Source organism: Pinus tabuliformis, chromosome Q (genome assembly GCF_031772625.1).
Source record: "Pinus tabuliformis cultivar Carrire ecotype Pingquan chromosome Q, CPIR1, whole genome shotgun sequence".
NCBI lineage: Eukaryota > Viridiplantae > Streptophyta > Pinopsida > Pinales > Pinaceae > Pinus > Pinus tabuliformis.
Window position 1 is genome coordinate 1,008,889,460 of NC_142296.1, and position 26,762 is coordinate 1,008,916,221.

Below are 26,762 nucleotides of genomic sequence, written 5' to 3' on the forward strand. Positions count from 1 at the left end.
ATGCTAAACAAAGTGATTCAACAACTGAAGTTGGAGAAAGCTAACTCCAGAGCTTTGAATGCTCAAGTTGACGAGCTAAAGAAGATTATCATTAAAATAAGGGTCAATCCTGATGACCCAACTGCTGTTCAAAAGTTGTTTCAATCTGCTAAATCAGAGATTGGAGCTTTGAGAAAGAAGTTGAATCTACGTACAGGTGAGCATCCCTTAGCTACAGGGATAGCTAAAATAGAAAATGAAAAGAAAATCTCCTACAAGATGTGTTGCAAAAGGCTGAAGAAGTTTCTTTACTTAAATAAACTCTGGACAATTTACAAAGATAGGTAGACACTCATGTTTGTACAGTGGTAATGCCAACCAACACAGATGATCCAGTAGAACAGGTTTTACAATTGGGAACAAAGCTTAAAATGGCTAAGCATGATGTGAAGAAAGCTCAAAGAGAGTTAGAAACAACTTGCAAATGATTGAACTTAAGTGAATAAGAAACAATAAGAGAAAGAGACAATGCCAATAAATAGGGGGAAGATCTCCTGAGGGCTAAAGATGAAATCCAATGGCTAAAGGCGAAAATGTAGGGCAACATGTCCTTAATTCAAGCCAAAGAAATCCTATGGGATGAAATTATTAAGGTTGTCAGAGGTATTTGGGAGTTTTTGGTGATTATATCTGAAGAATAAACACTAATTAGGGATATGGAGGAGGTGGTTATTAAAAATAAGCAAAAAGATCTAGACAGGTCAAAGTTTGCAAAGAGGATGATAGACTTCATTAACTCTAAGTCTACTGCAAAGTTAAAGGAGCATGACATGACGAACAGAATAACATGTGCAATTGATTTCAATAAAATTATTGTCAGAAACATCTACAGGATTACTGTTGAGAAGAAGATAAAGGAGATAAAGGAAGCAATTTCAAAGTTTAACATCTTGTTGGACAAAAGGGTTATGGTTGGACTTCCTTCTTATTGGGATCTTCAGGGAAAATTGTTGCCATGGAAAACATATGAGACTTTGCTGGTTGAGGCTAAAAGAAAAGTTGATAACACTCATGAAAGGACATTGATATTAAAAGGAGCCACCATTGTGAATTTCCTGAACAAAGATTTTAAACTTCTCTGGATGGTGAAGACTCTGTTTTCAAACAAACCCACTTATGGTAGGATTACAACTTGTAGAATAGCACTCGAAAAGTTAGAGGAAGCACCAAAGTCAAATGTACCACTATGGAGGAAGTGTAAGGAATGGATGATAGAGAAGAACAAATATGCATCAGTAGGACCACATACTCAGGCCACGGATCGGAACAATGAGCAACAATCACCAATCGTACTCTAATTTCTGTCATTTCTTATTTTCTTGTTTTCTTAAGAAGAATGATGTGTCTTTTACCCTCCATGTAGTATTTTGTAATGACCCTTTAACTTAGACAATTAGGAAGATAGTTAAACAGTTTGGCAATTTTGATGGTTACCAACTGTTTCATGATGTATAAAAAGAGGCAAAATTATAGAAAATTGGTTTGAATTTTGAAGGAACTGGCATATACTATTTTATTTTTGATATGAATTGATGATTAACGAATAAATTAGGAGTTTTCCACACATTGTTGGGTATGATTTTGTAATTTTTCTGTTACGTGTCATCATGTATCTTCCTTTCTTTAAATATGGTAATGGAGTTGCAGGTCTTTATTTACTGATGTGAATGAAGTTAAAATCCCTTAAAAGAGTGCTCCTATATTTAAAGTTCTTACTTCTACATTTCCTCTAAGTTACAGATAATAGTTTCTGTGAAAAGCAACATATTGTCTCTAACTTCTCAAAGAATTCTTCATTTAACATTTATATTCAGCAATCAAATGGAATTCTGAGACTTTCATGTCACCTAAGTATTGAGGATTTAAAATCAGGTATTTCGGGTTCTTCATTTGAAAGTATAACATACAATTAAGTGACCACTAAGTGACATAAACAATAAACATTAATGCCTTAAGCACAATTTCTACACAGCCAGGAAATTGGTTTCTTAAGGGACAACATTCTCGACGTTTGTGATGTATTACTAGGACAACCATACTTGTGGAAGCAACATGCTGTATAAGAGTCTAGACCTCGCTATGTGATTATTTCTTTGGGTAATACGTTATACAGCATACTGAAGGTAGCCCTAGCGACCACCACCTCTTTGATCTCTGCTAAGAAATGCAGCAAGATCATCTCCCAAACTAGGAAATTTATTTTCTTTCTGGATCACTCTCAAAGTAAGGGGAAGATCATAGCCACATGCATGGCCTCTGGAAAGGGTTCCTCCATGGAGCAGAAGTAGGTGGATAAAATCATGAAATAATATAGGAACTCTTCTCCTCACCCACAGGGGTACCATTGCACTATCAGGTCAAGCATTCATTCGATCTGATTCTCAGAGCACCTCTACCCAATGGACTGATATATCGCCACTCCATTGTGGAAAATTCCAAGTACAAGTAGTGAGATGATCAACATCGGGTGTCACACGAGTTTCAGGTGGCAACAAATTTTGGTTGCATTTGTAGAAAGAATGCCTTACCAGAGCCCATCGGAAACTCATTCCACTCCGATATGGTCCTTACACGATTAACAAAGATGTGCAAGACAATTCTTTGGAGCGCAACATTCCCTCATTCAGTGTGGATTGCCTTCGACTATACTTTCCACCATTATTGGACACATCCGACATTACAGAACAACTCACACCAATAGAGTTAAATCCAGACTTCATGGAACAAGATGCAACTGATCAGGTCATGAAAATGCAGATCAAGAACACTCGCCAACAGAAGATCTAGTTGTATCAAGTTTTCCAAGTCGACCAACTCTTGCACCAAGGAAAATGGCTCACTAGGGACCAAGTTCAGCAAAAGTTTCCTCATCTCATGGAGGAACTCAACGCACCCTCACCATTGTTCTTTCAGTTTTTTTCTTCATTTTCCTTAATTGTAGCACAATTTAATATTTTTGGCAATTTTTCAAGTTAAGAACTTCTTGAGCCATTTTGAGGCCCTAAACGATGTTTTTTTGGTAAAATTCCTTTTGGCGATATCAAAGGAGGTCGTGTCAGCAGTTGTAGTACTTGGAGAGATCTTTCCAATGAGGTATCATACACGTCAAACATAGATAATATGACCAAGTTACTACCTCAGGAAGTTGGCTGCCCAACTACCCCAACAGGGCCCATAAACTCTTAGTGTTACATATCCTCGGGTTATGGTTTTGGTTATTTAGGGTTTTCTCTTATTGTTCAATAATAAAAAGGCCCTTGAGCCTCATTGTAACTGAGTTTAAAGGCATGTAGCCACCACATCTCTTCTCAGAGATAAGCTACCATCATCCGAGCTAGTATTATTTCCATTCTATTTGTAAGCATACTTCAGAATTTGATATTAATGAAATAAAGTGTTGTTTCTACTGCATATTTGTATTTATGGATATATATATGTAATTTGTTGTGTTCCTGTTTAAATCTGGATCAGTGGTATCAAAATGGTATGCTCTTTCTCTTTTTTTCTTTGCATGTCCCCAATGAGGTCGAGATATAAGGAGTAAGGGATTGAACTGGTCAAACATTTCCAAGATCAGCCTCACAAATCCTGATAGGCCCCCATGGTGGATGAAAATAAGGATGAGGGGGCAAGAGATCCTATCAAAATCTTGCTCGAATAATCCCTCGAGCGACAAAGGAACACGGTGATGGATAACTTTGCCCAGATCCTTCAGCAGCTACCCAGGGGCGATGGATCTACTTCCTGCAGCTACTCTAGAAGCGCCACACCCTTTAAGGTACAAGTTAACTTTGGAATTCACATATTTGAGGGTTAGATAGATGCGGATGTCGTAGATAAATGGTTGAATCTACTAGAAGGATATTTTTCTGTTCGTGATTTTTACAGCCGAGAAAATATCACTTTTACACTTCTAAAAGTCGCCCCCCACGTCAACAACTGGTGGGAAACCTACTATGAGTAGAAGCATGAAAGTACGACCTCACTATTTTCAGTTGCACCCACTTGGAATTCATTCTGGGATGCCATCAAGGAGTAGTACTACCCTATCAGAAGCTATGACGATAAATACATAAAGTGGACCATGTTGTAGCAAGGAAGGGACCAAGACGTGCCAAAGTTTACCAATATTTTTGATAGACTTCACACAAAGTTGGGTATCAAGTATTCTAAGTGACATTTGGTACTCAAATACCACGGCTGCCTACATCGGTACATCCATATCGAGATGGATTTCCTTGACATCTCCTAGCTTGGCACGATGTACCGATACGCTGTCAAGATGGAGCAGAAGTTTAAACAAAAGAAGCGAGACTTTGGATATGTGAACCTGAAGAACAAAGGACAAAGCCAAGGCGGGTTGACCCCAGACAACCCATTGAAGCTGCAAGAAAAGAACACCACCACGAAGTTAAATAAGGACACAGGAAAGTTGTGTGAGTTCCATAAGAGCCCCACCCACAATACAAGTGAGTGTCGGGCCAAGCAGTTGTTGATGATCGAGTTGAAGGCTTCAGAATCAGATGCATGTTCTGACCCTCAGTCAGAACCAGACAAGAGGAATGACAAAGGGAAGTAGATTATTGATTTGGAGCCCAACTCCACTAGTGCCACTGCCAAGATCCAGAAGAATGAGCCCGAAGATCCACAGGAGGGGGAGCGTCTTTTCCACTCACAAATGTGGGTGAAGGGTTCACCACTATAATTCATTGTCGACAGTGGTAGCCAAAATAACCTCATTTCAGTAGAGGTCGTGAAGCAGCTGGGCCTACTAACCATACCACACCTACAACGTTACAAAATTAGGTGGCTTCACTAAGAACGAGATCTCTGAGTCAGCAAGTGGTGTCACCTTCCCTACAACATCAAGCCCTTCACAGATGAGGTATTGTGTGATGTTGCTCCTCTTGACGTTTGTGATGTATTATTCGGAAAACCATACTTATGGAAGCGACATGTTGTATATGAGTCTAGACCTCGCTTTGTGATTATTTGTTTGGGTAATACGTTATACAAGATGCAAGAGTTAGACCCACCTACCGCCACCTCTTTGATCTCTACTAAGAAATGAAGCAAGATCATATCCCAGACTAGGAAACTTATTTTCTTTTTGGTTCACTCTTAAAGTAAGGGGAAAATCATAGCCACATCCATGGCCATAGGGAAGGGTTCCTCCACGCAACAGAAGTAGGTTGATATGGTCATGAAAGAATATAGGGACATCTTCTCCTCACCCACAGGGGTACTGTTGCACTGTTATGTCAAGCATTCGTTCGATCTGACTCCTGGAGAACCTCTACCCAATGGGCTGATATATCGTCGCTCCATTTTGGAAAATTCCAAGTACAAGTAGCGACATGATCAACATCGGGTGTCACACAAGTTTTAGGTGGGCGACAAAGTTTGGTTACATTTGCAGAAAGAATTCCTTACCAGAGCCCATCAAAAACTTAGACCACTCCAATATGGTCCTTACGCCATTACCAAAGATGTGGGAGACAATGCTTTGGAGCACAGCATTCCCCCATTCCTTGGCTTGCATCCAGTCTTCAATGTGGACTGCCTTCGACCATACTTTCCACCATTACTAGACACATCTGACATTTCAGAACAACTCACACCAGCATAGTTAAATCCAGACTGCGTGGAACAAGCTGCAACTGATCGGATCATGGATATGCAGAACAAGAACACTCACTAGCAGAAGATCCAGCTGTATCGATTTGTCAAATTCGACCAACTCCTACACTAAGGCAAATGGCTCACCAGGGACCAAGTTTAGCAGAAGTTTCCTCATCTCAAGGAGGAACTCAATGCAATGGTATACCATTGCTTCCTGGGGTGGGGGATTGAGCCAGGTGGATATTGGTGGCCACCCACCTATTCCACTTGGACCCTCACCATTGTTCTTTTAGTTTTTTCAATTTCTTTAATTGTAGCACAATTTACTATTTTTGGTAGTTTTTCGGGTCTTGAACTTCCAAAGTCGTTTTGGGGCCCTAAATGACATTTTTTTTGGAAAAAATTCCATTAGAGATTTTTGATGAAATCATGTAAACTATTGCAGTCCTTGTAGAGATCTTTCCAACGAGGTATCATACGTGTCAAATGGAGATAACATGACCAAGTTACGACCTCGCGAAGATGGCTGCCCAACTAACCCCAACGGGGCCCATAAACTCTTTGTAGTACATCTCTTTGGGTTAGGGTTTTGATTGTTTAGGGTTTTCTCTTATTGTTCAATAATAAAAAGGCCCTTGAACCTCATTGTAACTAAGTTCAGAGGCATGTAGCCACCACATCTCTTCTTATAGATAAGCTACCATCACCCAAGCTAGTCTTATTTCCATTCTGTTTGTAAGCATACTTCAGAATCTGATATTAATGAAATGAAGTGTTATTTTTGTTGTATCTCTATATTTATGGTTATATCTGTAATCTGTTGCGTTCCTGTTTAAATCCGGATAAGATATCCTTTTGTCCATTTTGCACGAATGTGTGATTGTCCTGATTTGCTTTTGTTGAAGATAAATGTTTATTTACACATGAATTAATGCGTGCTTGCATAAAGAATTGACATATGGCTGCATGAATTAAATTTGTGAATTTTTTTTGAAGAAGAAATCACTACTAATTCACCCTTGCCCCCAAGTAGTGATATGATATCCAACAACATTGACTATAAATGTTGACTTTGTTTGACTATGTTTGACTATTGTGGTTGACTATGTGTGACTATTATTATTAATCAATAATAATAATAGGTAATTATTGAAGAGTGTTGACTATCAAACATAATCAAACATAGTTGAACATAGTCAAACATAGTTAGCCACATTAGTAAACCAATGTGTTTTAAACCATATTAATATTAATATTATTAAGCATTTTAATTAAACATTCATTATGAGTTAGCATGGTTTAACCAAGAGTGAACATCGCTCATTATATTTTTGCTACAAATGACTATGACTAGTGATTGTATCAATATGATCAACCATTCTTTGAGTATGGTTAATCATGATTGACTATGGTTGAACATGGTTTGACTATGATTGGCCACTGTTTGACTAGGTTTTGACTATGTTCAACCATAATTGAATATGATTGACTATAGTTGACCATGGTTTGAATATGGCTTGACTATGGTTTGTCTATAGTTGACTATGATTTGATTATGATTACTATTGGAATGGTGGTTGTTGATGGTTAGCCATGGTTTGATTATGGTTAACCCTAACCATCCACTATGGTTCAATATATTTCTCTATGGTTCACTATAGATCACTTACAAATAGACCATGAGGCCTATGGTAAATATACTTCACCATGATAGTCATTTTCACTATAATACCTACGTTAGTAAATCATAAATAACATGTGTTAATATATAGATTAATTTATAATTAAGAAAATATAAAAATGTAAATTAATATAATATTAATAAATCATTAATATTATATTAAACTCTTACTAATATTATATTATATATGTCTTAATATTATATTAGTGTCATAATTAGATATTATTAATATATTACATATTAAATATTAATAATATACTAAAAATTATTTCAATAAACTAATTATTAATAAATTAATTAATATTTTAATAATATTCCTATTATATTTTAAATATATTATTATAATATTTAATAATTTAGATAAAGAACTTTTTAATATAAATAATATATTACACTTTTAAATATACGAGTTTTAAATAATATATATTTCTATAAATACCAGGAAAGATGACTGCATCATAAATGACTACCTTGATAATGTCAGTGACTTGAAAACCGCCCCAAAACATTATTTCACTAAAAGTCCTCGAATTCAAAACAATGTATTTATAAACCATCACAATCGTTACAGAGTGACTAAATTATGAAAACCCATGGTCACTCATTGCAACGCCCTAAAATTACTTTAACTCTCAATTCTTCAACTTGCCATGCCCCTCAAACTTTGACGTTAGAACGATGTGCCTTTAGTCTCTGGTGCGACGTGCTGATGGTGCTGACGGTTCAGTTCGACCATGTTCATTTATATTTGACAGTGTATCTATTTCATATGTATTTGGTTTTTTGTGATTCTTAATAAATTAAGCAAAATTTTTCCGTAAAAAGTACATAAAAAAATTTAGACCAACATTTTTTAAACCAACAAGTATAATTTGAAATCATTTCAATTGTGAACAAAAATATATATATATATATATATGCGCAAGATTTTTCCAATTTTCCTCTCCAACTGCGAGACGAGCTCACTCTGGCTGATCAAGTTTCCTGGTGCCCTATAAATCACAAGCTTATTCAGAGTTCTGGGAATTCAAGGGGAATTTAACAAACTAAAACATTTCTTTGCAATAAAATTTCTATCTCAATCTAAGAAATTGAACATCGAATTCATAAAAGAATGAATTATCCAGCAAATTGCAATTTTGTTTCTTAATTAAAAGAAATATGATTGGAGAAAACACCTTTTAATATTGCATATAAGAAGGCAGTAAAAATTCAAAAACCCAAAAAGTGAGACTGAAATTCTCCTTCTCTTACTCATTCATTCGGTAATCTATTCCAGGTTATTAGTTGGTCCATTCCCTTTTGGCTAAATTTTTGAGAAAAGGCTAAATTTATGAGAAAAAGTTAGTTGATGAATTTGTCTTGTTTTTGTTTATTTAGGGTTGTATTGAAGTTATCAATATTGCTATTGTAGTTATCAGAGCATTTTATTATTAAAAATAAATAATAGAAGGAGGTAACAGTAAAATTATTTTATTATAGTAAATATTTTATTGGTTTATTAAAAGCAATAAAAATATATAAAAATAACTTTTTAATTATCATATTTAAAAATTTATTTTAAAAATTAATTAAATATAAAAATTTTAAAAAATAATAAATGTAATATATAATATTTATAAGAAAAATGAATAATAATATATGTTTAAGTAAAATATTATCGATTTTCATAATTTCAAGAAAATATATAAATAAAAATAAAAATTGATAATTCAATTACTATATTACCAAATTTGACATTTTTTAATAAAAATATTATTATACTTTAAACATTTAACTTTATTTCATGGTCAAATTTACCTAATAATTAAATATTTATTTAATTTTCAAATTTGTGTAAGCACTTTGCCTATAAATTTTATCTCGTGTTAATGCATTGTGTCTTCTAAAATAATAATAGGTCAATCCTATATAAATTTATTTAAAATTTATATAATATTATTTTATTAAATATATAATTTTTAATATTTACACATTTTAAAATCATTTATTTTTAAATTAAAGTAAAAAAAAATTGTGTTGAACATGTCATTGTGAGGTAAAACCTTAACCAATTATTCGACTTACTCAAATTGAATTATCTAAACTTGTTTCTGGAATTTGGTAAACTTGACAATGATTAAAGTTAAGTCTTTTTAATGTTTTAGAAGGCAATGTACTATTCCAATTTTTATACAAGCTAAAATCAGCATACTATAATCGTAATTGGTGAATGATGTAATTGTTTTCAGTCCCATTGATTAAATTGCGGTGCTAATAAAAGTTTATGAGTTGTAGTTAAGTTTGACATATGGTACTATTATGACACTTTGTTACATCCATAAATCAATTACATTAATCTGCATGTTTTTTTTTTTTTAATTATTACTTTATCTAGCACACAATTTTATACCTTAACCACGGTTTATTAAACATTATTACACCGATTTTATCAACATTATAACACAAATTTTTATTGTACATTTTACAATATATAATTCATAGCACAGAGGTTGACATTGATTACTACATTTAAGTGATTTTCATTCTCGTGGCATTGGCACTTTAACCATTGCATATCCATGTCTTGATTTTTTATGGGTGGCCATCCGGCCCCAGGCTCTGGAATTCTCGGTCGCCATCTGGATTCCTCTCGAACGTCGATTTGCTGACTCTAGATCGCACGATTGGATTTGATCAAGGGTTCCTTTCAGTAACCGCTCAACCTAACCCCGTCCTCAACATTCCATTTGCATCGCTCGTTCAGGAAGGGTTTCTGTCTGCATATGCTTCCGGCGATGGCGACTTTCTAACCCTTGTAGCACATAATACCACTTGTACTGTTGATTGTCGAGCTCCTGCTTTGGTTTTCCCACCTCTCTGAGGGGTCTTCAAAACTGGAAAACAACCTCATAGGTAAGTGGTGGCACACATTAACTCGGTTATGGTATTAATTTTTTTGTCATGGTGGGTAAAATCTTTGTGCGATTTCGGTTTCAGGTCTTATTAATATCTTTGGTTGCCAATTAACTAAATCTTGAGCGTTCTGGCTGCCCTGGCGCATTCCTGGTTATAGGGGTAGTGTAATGCTCGAATTAGTCTCGGTGTTATTATTTGTGTTGTTCCGACAACCTAGCTTATATTATGGTTTTCTTAGGGCTTGACAAACTTCCGTGCTATAGCCTTAAACAATAACTTATCAAAGCTTTCCCTCTTTCGTTAATTTTGAGGGCTCTGCTTCTACAATGCTTAATACATTTAAGCTTATAGTTCTTGTTTTCTACACTAATGCTTTCCCCAGTTCCGGAATTCGACATTATGGTAATGAATTTAGCAATTGAGGTTTGATATGGTTTTAAGCTTATAGTTCTTGTTTTCTACACTAATGCTTTCCCCAGTTCCTGAATTCGACATTATGGTAATGAATTTAGCAATTGAGGTTTCAATCAATATCAGTTGGTTAATGGCCATGTGGCCCTGTGAGAGTATCATATATTTGCTGTGACAGTCTAATATACTCTGAGATTTTGATTCCATGTTGCTTAAGGTGTATGGCTATGATCTTAAGATTATCTCTATGCTTTCATGTACATTTACATTTCTATGCTTCCTTGTATATTTTAATACTATTATATGGATTAGTTAAGAGGGAGACTGGACTGGCGGCTGAATCCCTTTTGGCTACCCTGGTCTCAACTCCCTCCCTTCTTGTTCGGTGTACAATTTGTGTTTTCAGGGTTTTGTATTCATATTAGAATCTGGAACTGTCCAGAGTTAATATTGTAATTCCGTTTGAGTTCAATCTTCTATGTTTCTGGCTCAACAAGACATTTGAAATAATTACCACGACTAGTTATTTTTGACAACTAATTCGAGAGCTTAGAATAGCTTGTTATTAAATTGGATGCTTATTTCGGTCCTACTATTTTGGTCTATCCTTGCTTTCTATCCTTGCTTTCCACAGATTGCAATTAAATGTACAACACATATTGATGTATCTTTATGAAATAACAGTAACAAGTAAGACCATAAATTTGACTACTCCATGTAGATTCCATTTTCCATCTACAGGCTACTAAGCTTTCTATAGCTTTCTATAATTCTAATTATAATTCTAGTTACAGTATAATCCTTATTGATTTATCTTTATGAAATAAAGATAACAAGTAAGACCATAAATTTATCTTTATGAAATAAAGATAACAAGTAAGACCATAAATTTGACTATTTCATGTAGATTCCATTTTCCATCTACAGACTACTAAGCTTTCTATAGCTTTTTATAATTCTAATTATAATTCTAATTACAGTATAATCCTTCTAGTTACAGTATAATCCTTCATCCTTCAGACCAACTATTGTTTCATTCTAATTATAATTCTAGTTACAGTCTAATGCAATCAATGCAATATCTCAAGAGTGTGTCTAATTGGTAACATACTTCCTATGTTTCCCAATCCCTCTTTTCTCCCCTTTCTCCACAATGAAAAACAGAACCCCTTTCTTTCCATTGAGAATCTCTTTTATCCCCGGGAGAGGTGTGTAACTCTGTTTTATCTCCGGGAGAGAGGTGTGTAACTGTTCTTCTAACTATCCACTGGAGAGGTGCGTAACTGTTCTTCTAACTATCCACTGTCTGGAGGATAAAGTTTGTTTTAAGAATTCTGAGATTTCATTATTTAATAAAATAAAATTAAGAATTCTGAGATTTCATTATTTAATAAAATAAAATTAATTAAATGTTAACATAAGTTCTTCTAATTTACATTTTGTATTAAAATTAAAATTAATTAAATGTTAACATAAGTTCTTCTAATTTCCACATGAAAAATGTAAATGTAATTATAATTTAAACGTAATGTAAATGTAATTATAAATTTAAATGTAAATGTAATTATTGGTAATTCAGCTATCACTTCGGCATGTTACACACTTTGTGGTATATAGATGTTTTTTAATTTTTTATTTTTTTAAATAATGAAATTTTTATAAATATTGAGATTTGATGTGTGTACTATTATGACACTTGATGACATATATACTATATAAATGTTTTTTAATTTTTAATTTTAATTTTTAATTTTCTTAAATAATGAAATTTTTATAAATATTAAGATTGGATATGTGTACTTCTATGACACTTGACACAATACTAGATGACATATATAATTTTTTAGATTTTATATTTTTTAAATATTTTTTTATGACAAATTTTATTTATAAACCCATCAAATTAATCATTTCATTTACATGAATTAATTAAAAAATAAAAATTTCAATTTTTTTATTAATCATTTCATCTACATGTGTCAAAAAGTAGACTAATTAAAATCAAAGCATTTTCAATGTAAAATAATTAAATATAAACTGCCATAAACATATATAATAAATACAATATGTGCATTATGTCAGTCCCAAATTTAATCAATATTACTTCATAGACTAGAGTCAAAAAGTAAACTAATTAAAATCAAAGCATTTTCACTGTAAAATAATTAAATATAAGCTGCCATAAACATATATAATAAATACAATATGTGCATTATGTCAGTCCCAAATTTAATCAATATTACTTCATGGACTAAGTTAATATTTAGAATATAAGTTAATAAGAAAATAAAAATTTTAAATTTCAAAGTTTTCATTTTTTTTTTTAAATATTCAGTTTATTAGTTTTTTTTTTAACTTTTAAAATTTTCACGACTAATTGAAAGTCAAATATTTTGATTATGAAATAATATAATATAACCCGCCATAAACATATATAATAAATATAATAAATTAATATTTTGATTATGAAATAATATAATATAACCCGCCCTAAACATATATAATAAATATAATAAATTAACAAACTCGTTGCATAATGTCCCTAGTCCCAAATTCAATAAATATTACTTAATGTACTAAGTTAATGTGTATGGTTAATTTTTTTGTTTTAAATATTCAGTTTAATAGTTTTTTTTAACTTAATTGAAAATCAAATATTTTGATTATGAAATAATATAATATAATCCGCCATAAACATATATAATAAATATAATAAATTAAAAAACTCGTTGCATAATGTCCTAGTCCCAAATTCAATAAATGCAATAAATATTACTTAATGTACTAAGTTAATGTGTATGGTTAATTTTGAGATATAGTAAATTTTGCAGATTCCTAAAAAGGTAAACTGAATGAATTATTATGAATCCATGCTGAAAAGGATTGAGGTCGATCTCAATTTTGAAAAGGTCATAGAGCTTTTTAATTTTTTTTCATTATTATGAATCCATGCTGAAAAGGGATTGAGGTCAATCTCAATTTTGAAAAGGTCATAGAGCTTTTTTATTTTTTATTTAACTTTATATTGTGTTAAAAGTAGGAAACTACTCTTCGTCTTCCCCTTCTCGGTAGTTTTAGCATTCTCAGATGATTAACAATTCTGCCTTTATCTCTTCCAGCTTTGTCTTGGCCAGTTGTTTTATCTGGCAACACGGTAAACAATTCTACCTTTATCTCTTCCAGCTTTGTCTTGACCACTTGCTTTATCTAGCAATACAGTAAAACTAGAGTACCTCTTTTTGAGGTGCACCGAAACTACATCTTAGCTTCTTTTCTGGTTATTACACAGTAAAGGAAAAATGGGATTAAAATGCCATTATGTAAAGTACAATATAATCAATCATTCAACAGCAAATGAAGCATTGAACCTTAATCAAGTACCTTTGTTGGGGAGTTTTGTTTCAGCAATAAGTGGCCCTTCATATTATCCCTTTCCTTTCCTTTCCATTAAATTAATGTAATCAATGTTTAACCATCACAATACTCAAGGGACGGATAATTTATCTACTTGTTTAACATATTATGTGACCATTCAGCGAAGACTCTGAAGTCAGCAATCCACCCATGCTGTTTTACTACAGTCCCTTTCTTCAATCTCAATATATTCTTTTTTTAACCATTAACCTCACGATATGGAGTAGATTGAAAATTTCTATGATATATATTGAAAATTTCAATCTACTCCATGCACATTAATAATAGTTTTCACCATCAATTTGCTAATATTCATAAATGTGATAATATAACTAATGCTAATTTTGAAATTCGTATTTCTATGTGCATTATTTTAAATCAAGATTCAAAGCATTCATAATTATTTAAGATTATTAAATTAAGTAAACTTGTAATAGCTTTTGGTTAAAATTTTATGTAATAAAATTTAATAAAAACAAAATAAGATCACAGTTAAGGGATATATATTCCAAACCTAATATTGGCCAAAGATATCATAGTGGGCATCACTGCATGTTTTTATGGCTAAAGAATTTGGCAAAGGCAATGGCTAAGGCGTTAAAAATGCAAAAATGTGTTTTTGACACATTTATTTATGAAAATAAAATAATAGGAGAAAATGAAAGTGAAAGGTCCCAGGTTGCATGTGAGGAGGAAAATGAAGAAAAATAATGGAAAATGAAGAAAATGGAGGTATAATTGATAAAAAGGGTTCTGAGAATCAGAATCAGTTCGTACTTTTTGTTAGTTTAACCTTTTGTCAGTTCAGTTTTGGAGTTCTCTCATTATTCCCTCTCTTTCTCATACTCTTGGAGCATTCTAGCTTGGAGCAACGAACAAAAAGCAAGAAAAGGAAAGGAAAGAAAGAAAAGATCAAGCAAGGAAGAGTAGGATCAAGCATATTTAACCTGAATACTTGTCGGTAACATAATACATGTGTCATTTCATAGATGGTTTTGACATGCATGTCTTTGCATGTTGGTATATGGCTCTCTTGTTGTTGGTGGCATGATTTTGTGAGGTTATGATAGTTTTTTTCAGCCTAGCCTTGCCTTTTTCCGGATAGCCATGGTGTGATGGAATTTTTTTCTCGATTTTGAGCTTTGGAATTGCCAGATGGTTTCTGAATCTAGGGCAAAGGTGGTCTCAGGAAAATTCCCAAAAATCTAGGAGGTCTTAGGAAAATTCCCAAAGATCTAGGAATCCCTTGACCAGTTTTGGCGGGATACATGGTAAAGCCTAAGGGTGGAGCCTGAGAGACAAGGAGACGAAAAATTCCTCAAGAATAGTAATGGAGTCCGGAGGCATTCCAAGCTTGGTTTGGTTTTGTGATCTCGGTGCCCTTTTTTTTGAGATCACAACTTGGTGAGGGTGGAGATGGTTTTACCTGTGGATTCCTTTGGTTGTTTTTGGATTGGTTTATCCACGAGAACCAACATTCATGTTTGGAATATAGCACGAGGGTGACTGAATGAAAGAAAGATTTGGTTCATCCATATCTATGGTGGGGTGATACATGGAAGTCCCAAACCTGGTCGTCTTTGCCTATGTTTAATAAAATATAAGTTCTCTTGCTTTTTTACTTGTTAATATGTGACCTTAATGGCTATTATGTCATTGTTATTTTCATGGTTTAATGCTAGTTATAAACATGGTTATATGACTGGTTATTGTCATGGTTATTTCATGTTTTAATATTTGGTTGTCATATTTTCTCAACTAATTGATTATGTCATTGAGATAGTATTCATATCTTAGGCCAATAACTAATGTATTTTATATGTGTGTTTAATGTAATGCAAATGTATTTTATATGTGTGTTTAATGTAATGCAAATAGTTTTCTGACATGTAACTAGTTTTCTAAATTTGAGGTAGTTGCAAAGGTGAAAAGATATTATCTAATTAAGAGTTTTCACCATGCACATAATTAAGATTTTTCAATTTGATAATATTCACGTGTGATAACATGGAGCTAATGTTCATTTTGAAACTAGTTTTTAGAGACATCCAAGTTCTTATAAGAAAAAGATTGCCACTAAAGGGACACAAGTTGTTCTAATGAGAGATCGTGTTGATTTGGTGAGCGCAAATAAAGTGCACATAATGTTGAAAGTCAAGGTCAAGGTAAGGATTGAGAAAGATATAGAAAGCAAGAGAGTATTTGTATGGATGAGAAAATGGAGATGGATTCAATAGTTTGAAGTTTAGTGAAGGAAACACTATGGGATGAGAGTTGTAGTGGTGTGTGAACACCCTAAGGGTTTTGGTCCAAGGCAAGTGTAGAGAAAATGGAGATGGATGAGAGTTTTAGTGGTGTGTGAACACCCTAAGGGTTTTGGTCCAGGGCAAGTGTATTTCCCTAGGAAGTTGTAAAACTTGGTGCAATTTTAAGATTTAAAGTGTTTTTTCCTTTAAATAGCTATATTCCATATGAATGCTATAGGAGAAACCATGGTTTCTCACAAATATGGAGCCATAAATCATTGGTAACTTCCTAGGCAAGTTTACCCAAACCACCCTAACATAATTTTCAATTTATAAGTAATTACTTTTTAAGATAGTTAAAAGAATAAATTAGATATATTGTTTTTTGATTTTTTTGGATATATATATATATATATATATATATATATAGGTGGAAGGAACTATTTAAGGGCTTTGAATGGATAATATTAATATTAAGAAGTTCCTAAATATGGCACTCAATCAATATTTATTCAAAGCTTAATGGACTTTAACATGCTTTACTTAAAATTGAATAAAGATAAAAAATTATATACTAATTATTAAGATTGTACAATTTAAATGTAATAAAAAGTTTTTAAAATATTGAATCTATTTTTTTTTTTTTTAACTAGAGGAATCAACAACTAAAAATTTCAAATTAATGAGCATTGTAAAAAAAAATATCTTAAAAATAAACCTACTCATTTATCATTTTACACCCCACAAGTAATGTAGAATCTATATACAAATTCATAAATATAATTTAAGTGAAGTTTTATAATTTTATTGTGACTATATTACTAACAATTTATTATTAAAAAACAAAAATAAAAAATAAAATATTTAAAAATTTTAATATTCAAATTTAATACAATTTCTTTTAAAATAAATTCAAAACTAAATGAACCAGAAAGCTTTAGTCTAATTAGACTGCTTTTTTCTTCTAAAAATCATGAAAATTCTTCAAATATTTTGATAAATTTTGATTAAAAAATTGTTAAATTTCAAAATTTTGATTGTTGAAAGTTTTTGATGTGCAAAACATGATTTAAACACTCCTCCAAAATTTGAAGAAATTTTCTTACCCAAATTCTAGCCAAAAGTAATCATCCCATGCCCCTGCCTTTTTATTTTAGAAAGTTTACATTTCATTAATAAACTGCAAAACGAAAAATACACTTATTTATACTAATTAATACTAATAAATGTTATGCACTATATCATGTTTCAATCTTTTATATTCTTTTTCATAAATAAATAAATATATAAACTGAATGAATATATAACTTATAAAGTGTTTCTACTTTTATAAAGTGTTTCAAATTTTAAAATTAAGATAGTTTGAATTGTCGTATAATTGAATTGCAATAGAATTGAAGGTAAAATCATTTTTTAATTTTATTTGAAAAACTGTTTTTGTTGATTTTAAATATTTTAAAATGATATATATTTTTTTAAATAAAAATAAAAAGATACAATATTTTATTGACATATTTACCATCATGAAAAAATACTGTTGTCATATGAATATTTTACTTTAAAATAATTATATAAAATTTAAATTAATTTAGATTTTTTTAATAATGTAATTTAATTATAAATATTAATTTTAGTTTCTTTATGGGTTTTGGAAAAATAGTTTAGATAAATGGTAATTACGTGTTATTAAAACACTCTTACATATTAAGTCACAAATTAATTTATTTTTTTTAATTTAAAATAATCTTATAATTTTTTTTTTAATTTTATTATAAATCTAATTATATTTTTTAAACCTTTAATGTAAAAATCAAATAAAAAACATATTTCTCATTAGAAGTTACTTAAAATTTTGGATGGGAAATGCATTGTCTTAGATTCTCTAATGAGGTTGTTTTCATATTTTATTTTTAGTTAAACTGGATTGAGTACGTGAGTAAGCTTCATTCACTAAATTGTTTTGTGTTCTCATTAGAAGTTACTTAAAATTTTGGACGGGAAATGCATTGTCTTGGATTCTCTAATGAGGTGGTTTTCATATTTTTTTTTTTTATTAAACTAAAACTTAAAATTAAAACTGGATTGAGTACGTGAGTAAGCTTCATTCACTAAATTGTTTGTGTGGATGTCTGTGGAAGAGAGATATAGAACACTTAATTAATATTTTTAATAATTAGTATTGATTTTGATTATTTTAAAATGATAAGCTTATACTCAATGAGATAAATTAAAATTTAATTATATTTATGTTCTAGGGTTAGTTGAGTAAACCTTAAATTTTTTACAAATTAAAAAGTATAATGAAAAATAAAAGGATGACAAATTTAAGTTGATTGAACCAATAATTTTTCATATTATTTAGATTTAAAAGGTTTTGTTGAAGAGGTAATCCATTGACTCCAATCATTTGATGAAGTTTTGTGTATAACATTTTTTAGGTCAAGTGTCAAAGTAATTGATAGGGTTGTGTTAGAGGGATTACACATTGGACTTCGATAATCTTAATAAAATACAACACTAAAAGAATTTAAGCCAAATTCTCAATGATCTAATTGGGATGGATTTTGATTATTTTGCTATGATAAGATTATACTGGATGAGATAAATCAAAACTTAATTGTATTTGTGTTTTAGGATGAGTTTAGTGGACCTTAATCTTTTTACAAATTCGAGTGTAAAGATGAAAAAGTTAAGTTCATGGAAGCATGGGTTTTGCATATTAGTTAGATTTAAAAGGTTTTGTTAAAGAGGTAACCCATTGGACTCTAATCATTTGATGAAATTTAGTGTATAACATTTTGGGAGTCAAAGTAATTGAAAGGGTTGTGTTAGAGGGATTACACATTGGACTTTGATAGTCTTAATGAAGTACAACAAATAAGAGAATTAATTCCAAATCCTCAACGAACTAAAATCTTATGTACAAAGATTTACATGATATATGTAAAATATTCAATATTTATTTCATTGGAGAAGAGATCTACCATCCTGATCCTATATTAAGAATCTTTGGGGGCTTCGAAAATTCTAACCAAATATTCTTAATCGTTGAGTTTTAAGAGCCCATAAGGTTATGTGCCCTTTGACCCTATTAATAAATGGTCACAATTAGTTGAAAATTGCCTTATGGGAACTACATTACCCTAAAAGTATAGATTGATTTCAAGCATTCAAATTCTAGAGGATGCATCAATTCATTTGTAGAAATTAGGTAACATGATCATTGGTTTTTATATAACTTGGAATGATTGGTATTGTTCTAGATTTCATCCCAAGAAAAAAATTATGTTGTAAGTGTTGTGTAGCGTTTTAGTCTCTGAATGTGAAATGACAAATTATGTTTCCAATAGTGGGTTTCATTTTTGTAATTTCTAAATTGTTTGAACATAATTACATTTTCAATGTGTTTTGTTGTGTATTAAAATAAACTAGTTCCTTGAATGCATCATTGCAAATACTTTCATTTTTAGGAAAATTACTTTTACGAGTTTCTTTTATAAGTGCAAGAGATATTGCTTGGCGGGGAGAGAATTATGACTAACCTCATACAAAATTTTGTATATATCCCCTCACCCATATCATATAAGGGTGAGGGTGGATATTAGGTAAAAGTGACTACCATTCTCATAAGTTTTGTATGATATCTCTCCCTAACCTATATGAGGATAAGGAAAGACATTACAAAAAAACTTAGTCACCTAACACAGGGACGTTGAGCACGAAGGGCACATAAAAACAAGTATCTGTCATGAGACATGAAAACCCCAAAAACATGACATGGAGGATATACACACATACAAATACATATAAATGAAATACAGATATAAAGGTTCAAATTTTATTAGAATTTTAAAACTTGAACATTTACATTATACAAATTCCATCATAGAACTAGTTACTACTTACTAGCAATACAACACTGATGATCAAATGAAAACACAAAAGAAATTATAACCATAAATTGTAGTTATTAGTAAGTCATAAAAAACAAAATGTATTGCATAATACTAAGGCACTATTATCTTAGGTTAGAATTCCAATAGAAAAGACAAAATATGATAGATACTAGATTCTTAAGTAGAAGAATCCCATTGCTTGTGATTTCAGGTAGTTCTCATCCATATCAAAATTATTAAAATCATTGACACATTTCTCTCTTCCATCATCCTCCTCCACTATATTCCATCCAATTTGTGCATCGATTGGTGTGGAGGATGGGTAACCCATCAAGAGGATTTCCATCATCAAATGTTTCTGGCCTTAACACAAGTTGATGAAGATCAAAGTCGACTAATGCCAAGCATATCTAGCATTGGTTCATTAAGATCTTGAGTTAGTTAATGCCAACTCAACATTGTTGTCCAAACCCACATCATCAAGACCATCCCGCATTACATTTTCAAAGGACATGTTTTTGACACATGTCCTAACATATCCTTGTCCAACATAATGGTTATAGACATGCAGAGCCATTTAAAGGCGTGTCATGTTACTTAGCAAAAAGTTATGAGGATGGTGGTAAGTTTTCCCCAATATCTCTTATCATCCCTACCCTCATACAATCTAGTAACTTTGAGGGTTGGGGTGGTGGAGATATTATGGTAAACTTGAGGGTGGGGCTTAGTAGAGATAGTAGTGAAAAAATACTAAGAGTTGGGGTACAAGGGTATATTGGCAAAAGTTGAAAAATTACTATGTTAGGGGAGATATTAGGGAAAATTAAAAAAATACTAAGAGTTGGGATGGAGAGAGACATTAAGAAAAGTTTGATAAATTTTCTCTAATATCCCTTCATCTCTATTGAAAAGTAGATTAAGAAATCAGGGGTTAGGGAAGAGAGTACAAATAAAGTTAGGCAAAGATATTAGAGAAAAATAAAAAGTATTAGTAAAAGTTACAATTTTTTTTTCTAATATCGTTTATATCTATATTATAAATATAAAAATAATGAAAACTATAAAAATTATTAAAATACTTATTATAAAATTGAAATATATATATATATATATATATTTTAAAATATTTTATTATAAATAATTTTAAAATATAGTAAGTAAATACATATATAGAATATCATATGAATGCATAAAGAGATATCGGAATAAACTCTGGAAAACAATGCCGGAACTCTTTACCATAGTGTCTTCCTATGGTGATGCTCCTCAAAGGGTAGACAACCTTTTTATTTTGGAAAGTTTGTATTTCATTGATTTAACTACAAAACGGAAAGTATGCTTATTAATACTGATTAATGTTATTCAATCTTTTATGTTCTTTCTAATTAATATATATATATATATATAAACCGTTAAAATATAACTCATAAAGTGTTTTTACTTTTTTGAAAGTAAGATAGTTTGAATGGTCATATTGCCACACAATTAAAGGTCGAGTGACCAGTAAATCTTTTTAATGGTAAATATAAATAAAAAATAATGTTATCACAGGATAATTTTAATATAAAATAACTCTATAAATTTTAAATTAATTTGGGTTTTTAATAATTTAATTTAATTATAGAAATTAATTATAAGTTTTTAAAATAAATTTGAGGTTTTGTTTGTGTGTTAAGATGCTTAATAGTGGTCATTTAAAATATGGGAAAAGCATGGTCTCCGATTTTCTAATGAGCTTGTTTTATGTTTCAATTTTTTAACTGGATTCAGTATATGAGTAAATTATATTCGAGATATATGTGGGAGGGGATGATATAGAACACTTCATTAATATTTTTAATAGATGGGATGGATTTTGATTACTTTTCAAATGATAAAGTGATAAAGTTTATAGGGATGGATTTTGATTATTTTTCTAATGATAAAGTTTATATCGGATTAGATAAATTAAAATTTAGTTATATTTATATTTTAGGGTAAGTTGAGTGGATTTTAATTTTTTTATAAATTTAAATTTATCATGAACAAAAAAAATGATGACAAATTTAAGTTGTTAGAAGTAGAAGTATAAATAAGCATATTATTGGACTCTAATTATTTCATGAAATTTAGTGTATAATATTTAGGGGGTTATGGGTAAAAGTAATTGAAAAGATCGTGTTCGAGGGATTTCAATAGTTTTAATGGAATACAATAGATAAAAGAATTAAGTTTATTTAATCATTAGTGATTTAAGGTTTTATGTAAAGAGATTTGCATGATATATGTAAAATATTCAATATTTGTTAGATTGGAGAAGAGATCTACCATCCTCATTCTATATTAAGATTTTCTGGTGGCTTGAAAGATTCTCACCAAATAATCCTAATCACTCTCTAATTAAAATAAGATTGAAAATGATGAATTTTAAAGAGCCAACTGAGTTTTAAGAGTCTATAAGGTCATGTTCCCTATGGCCATATTAATAAATGGTCACAATTAGTTGAAAATTGCCTTGTGGAAACTACATTAGCCTAAAAGTACATATTGATTTGAAGCATATAGATTCTAGAGGATGAATCAATTTATTGGTAGAAATTGGGTAACATGATCATTGATTTCTATATAACTTGGAGATGATTGGTATTCTTCTAGATTTCATCCCAAATAGAAATTCATGCTGTAAGTGTTGCATAAGTTTTAGTATCTGAATGTGAAATGACAAATTATGTTTCCAATAATGGGTTTCTTTTGTGTAATTTCTAATTTGTTTGAACATAATTACATTTTTAATGTGTTTTGTTGTGCATTACAATAAACTACTTCCTTGAATGTATCATTGCAAATACTTTCATTTTTAGGAAATTACATTTGTGAGGTTTTTTTTTTTTTTTTTTTTAAGTGCAATCTCAACCCATAGATGAATTCACAGTTATATAGTGTTTTAATTATTCACTAGTTGCATCAATATTGGTGAGGGTGGGTGTGGGGGAGATATTGGGGGGAACTTATGACCAACCTCATAGATTTTTTTGTATATCTCCCCTCACCCATATCACATGAGGGTGAGGGAGCATATTAGGTAAAAGTTACTAACATTCTCATAAGTTTTGTATGATATTACTCCCTAACCTATATGAGGATTAGCGAAAACATTACAGAAAACTTAAGTCACCTAACACGGGGACATTGACCATGAAGGACACAGAAAACCAAGTATCCGACATAAGACATGGCAACCACAAAAATATGACATGGAGGATAGATACACGCGTGTGTGTTAGAATTTAAAAAAATGAACATTTACATTATACAAATTCCATCATAAAATAAGTTATTACTTACTAGTATTACAACTATGATGATCAAGTGACAAACACATAAGAAATTAGAACCATAAATACTAGTATTACATTGTATTATATAATCAAAATCAAAATTGTATTACATAATACTAAATCACTACTATTGTAGGTCAAAATGCCAATGGAAAAGACAAACTAGGATACTAGAACCTTAAATAGAATAATGTCATAACTTGTGATTGTTAGTAGTCCTCATCCATGTGGAAATGATTAAAATCAGTTTCACATTTCTCTCTTCCATTATCCGCATCCACTATATTCCATCCAATTTGTACATCTATTGGTGTGGAGGATAGGTGACCCATCAAGAAGATCACCATCATCAAATGTTTTTGGCTCTAGCACAAGTTGATGAAGATCCAAGTTGGCTAATACCAACTCGATCTAGCATTGGTTCATTAAGATATTGTGTTAGATAATTCCAACTCAACGTTGTTGTCCAAACACATATCATCAAGAACATACAATATCACATTTTCAAAGGACATGTCTTTGACACATGTCCTAACATATCCTTGTCTAGCATGATGACTACAGACATGTAGAGCCATTAGGGTGTCTTAGCAAAGAGTTATTAGGGTGGTGGTAAGTCTTCCCCAAAATCTCTCATCCCTACCCTCATACAATGTAGTAACTTTGAGGGTTGGGATGGTGGAGATATTAGGGTAAACTTGAGGGAAAGGCTTGGTAGAGATATTAGTGAAAAATTACTAAGAGTTAGGGTGGGAAGAGATATTAGGGAAAATTGAAAAATTACTAAGAATTAGGGTGGGAAGAGATATTGAGAAAATTAAAAGATTACTAAGAGTGGAGATTGAGAGATATTAAAATAAACTTCGATAAGTTTTTTTTAACATCCCTTCATCCCTATTGTCCACATTATGAAGAAAAGATAAAATGGTCTGGGAGTTGTTACAAAAGAGAAAGATACTAGACAAAAATACAAAAAAGTATTAATAAAAGCTACAAAATATTTTTCTAATATCCTTTATATAAATTATCTAAAAATAAATATTTATTTGTATTAATTATAATTTTAAAATATAATAAATATAAAAAAAATTAATTTTTAAAAATATCATTATTATGGTTATTCACCATGACAAATTATAAATATGAAAATGAAGATTTTAATTATATATATATATATATATATATATATATAATTCTAAAATATTTTATTATAAATAATTTTAAAATATAGTAATTAAATAGACCTATAAAATATTAAAATATTATATAAAGGCCTAAAGAGATCGAAATAAACTCTGGAAAACAATGCTGGAACTCTTTACTATGAATAACTCAAAAAATCATTTTGAAGATAAATTTTCGCATCCAAATAACGCGATGGGAAAATTCGTAGTTGCTCCACGGGTTAACTTATCATAGTTTCAGAAATAACGAGGCAAAATCGATAACAGACAAACCAATCGATACTCATATATCCATGTCCTGTAACTGACCGTGTCCAAAACGGAATATTATGGAGGGCTATTGTCGAGGAATGCGGTGCCTTGCATTATTCAAGAAACGACGAAATCTCGACAAATTAGGCATCTCATACGTCTTTCAAAACAAGATTATACGAAATCATTGAATTGCATTAAGTTTTAGATCATTTAGTTAATCCTAAATATGTGCCGAGATTATGAACAAATCATGTCATTAGAAAATATATACGAAATCATTGAGTTGCATTAAGTTTGATATTATTTTATCAAATTCCTAAATATGGCACAGCGAGCTCTCGTAACCACCGGTTGGGTGAAATCGAAGAAATCACAAAAGTGGACGAGTCCCCTCACCGTGGTGATTTTATTAGGCGGAACACCGGTGGCAATATTTGTAAATTGATTCTAAATATAAAAATTTCAGAGGTTTTAGTTGATGATTTTATTTTGTAAAATACTGGTAGGAATATTTGCAAATCGATTCTAAATATCAAAGCTCAAGAGGTTTGAGTTGGGGACGGTGACTTTATTGAGTTGGTGATAATGACTTTATTTGACAATACACAACTGAGATGTTGGTAATATTTGCAAATCAATTTTGAATACCAAAACTACAGAAATCGAAATCAGTGATAGTGACTTTATTGGGCAGAGAAGTTAATAGAAATTAAAAGGTCCCAAAATCATGGAAAATGTTTGGAGAATTGAACATGAACAATTCCATAACAGCATTAATGGAGGTGTAAACAGGGCCCTGTTTAATTGGATTTCACTAACACATACGCTTTAATTACAGATCTCTGTATCCTCACATCTCCTTGGGGAAGGTACAATGGTTACAATAGCATGTTGCAGTTCACTAATTCATACAAGCATGCTCTCTTAATTTCTCTAATCATCATTAATTTTCCGATGGGATTGTCGGAATTACGAAGTTTCCTGTGCAAGAACGATACTAATTACACCGAAGGAAGTAACTACGAGAGAAATTTGAATATTGTTATGTATGATCTTTTTATGAATTCAGCAAAGACAGGGTTTAACACCACTTCGCATGGAAATAATGCAGAAGAGATGGTGTATGGGCTTGTCCATTGCAGAAGAGACGCATCGCCACAAGAATGCTCCAGCTGTTCACAGGAAGCGAACATCACTCTTCAACAGCTTTGCCAGAATAACATAGGCGGTCTTGTGTGGTTAGACTTGTGTTTCTTGCGTTATGAAAATTTCAGTTTCTTTCTAGACTTCGATGCCCAAGTCCTTTCTATTAACCTAAATCCCCAGACTGTGAACAGCAATCTGCAGGCTGCTTTTCAGAGTGCAGGAATCGAATTAATTGATAGTTTGATAAGTAAAACTTCCGATCCTGCAAACAAGGGATTCGCTGTAGGTTCTGCTCCCTACTCTTCTTCTGACAAGAAGATGATTTTCGGTTTGGTTGAATGCTTGAGTGATTTGTCCATGGAACAGTGCAAGTCATGTTTGTCAGTAGCGGACGTCAGGATCAGGCCCTTCTGGCTGAATCAAGGGGGCGAAGCCTTGTCAACAAGTTGCAGAATTCGATACGAGAGATACCCTTTCTCGAAGCTATTCACCCGCGACGCTTCAGTGCATAAGAGTAATGTACAAAACCAGTTTCATTAAATTTTGTTTCTTTCAGATTGCCTTGATTTTATCCTTGCAGTTCTGGTTATGTGGTATTGGGAAGAATTTAAGTGCCCTGATTTCTCTAATAGATAAATAAACCTTTACGGTAC

The 26,762-nt window shown here is 31.4% G+C and overlaps 1 protein-coding gene across 1 annotated transcript; it reads left to right on the forward strand.

The window, feature by feature from the left end:
- On the forward strand, positions 1–26,649 carry LOC149222905 (cysteine-rich repeat secretory protein 38-like). Its single transcript, XM_089387714.1, has 2 exons — positions 1–196; positions 26,033–26,649. Exons 1-2 carry the CDS (start codon positions 1–3, stop codon positions 26,647–26,649), a joined length of 813 nt encoding a protein of 270 aa, XP_089243840.1.
- The last annotated feature ends 113 nt before the right edge of the window (positions 26,650–26,762 follow it).

Excerpts from the sequence above, each read along its gene's own strand:
- LOC149222905 (XM_089387714.1), top strand. The coding sequence starts at position 1 with ATGCTAAACAAAGTGATTCAACAACTGAAGTTGGAGAAAGCTAACTCC. Across the intron at positions 197-26,032 it reads GAAGTTGAATCTACGTACAG|CAAAGACAGGGTTTAACACC; the intron begins GTGAGCATCCCT and ends TTATGAATTCAG.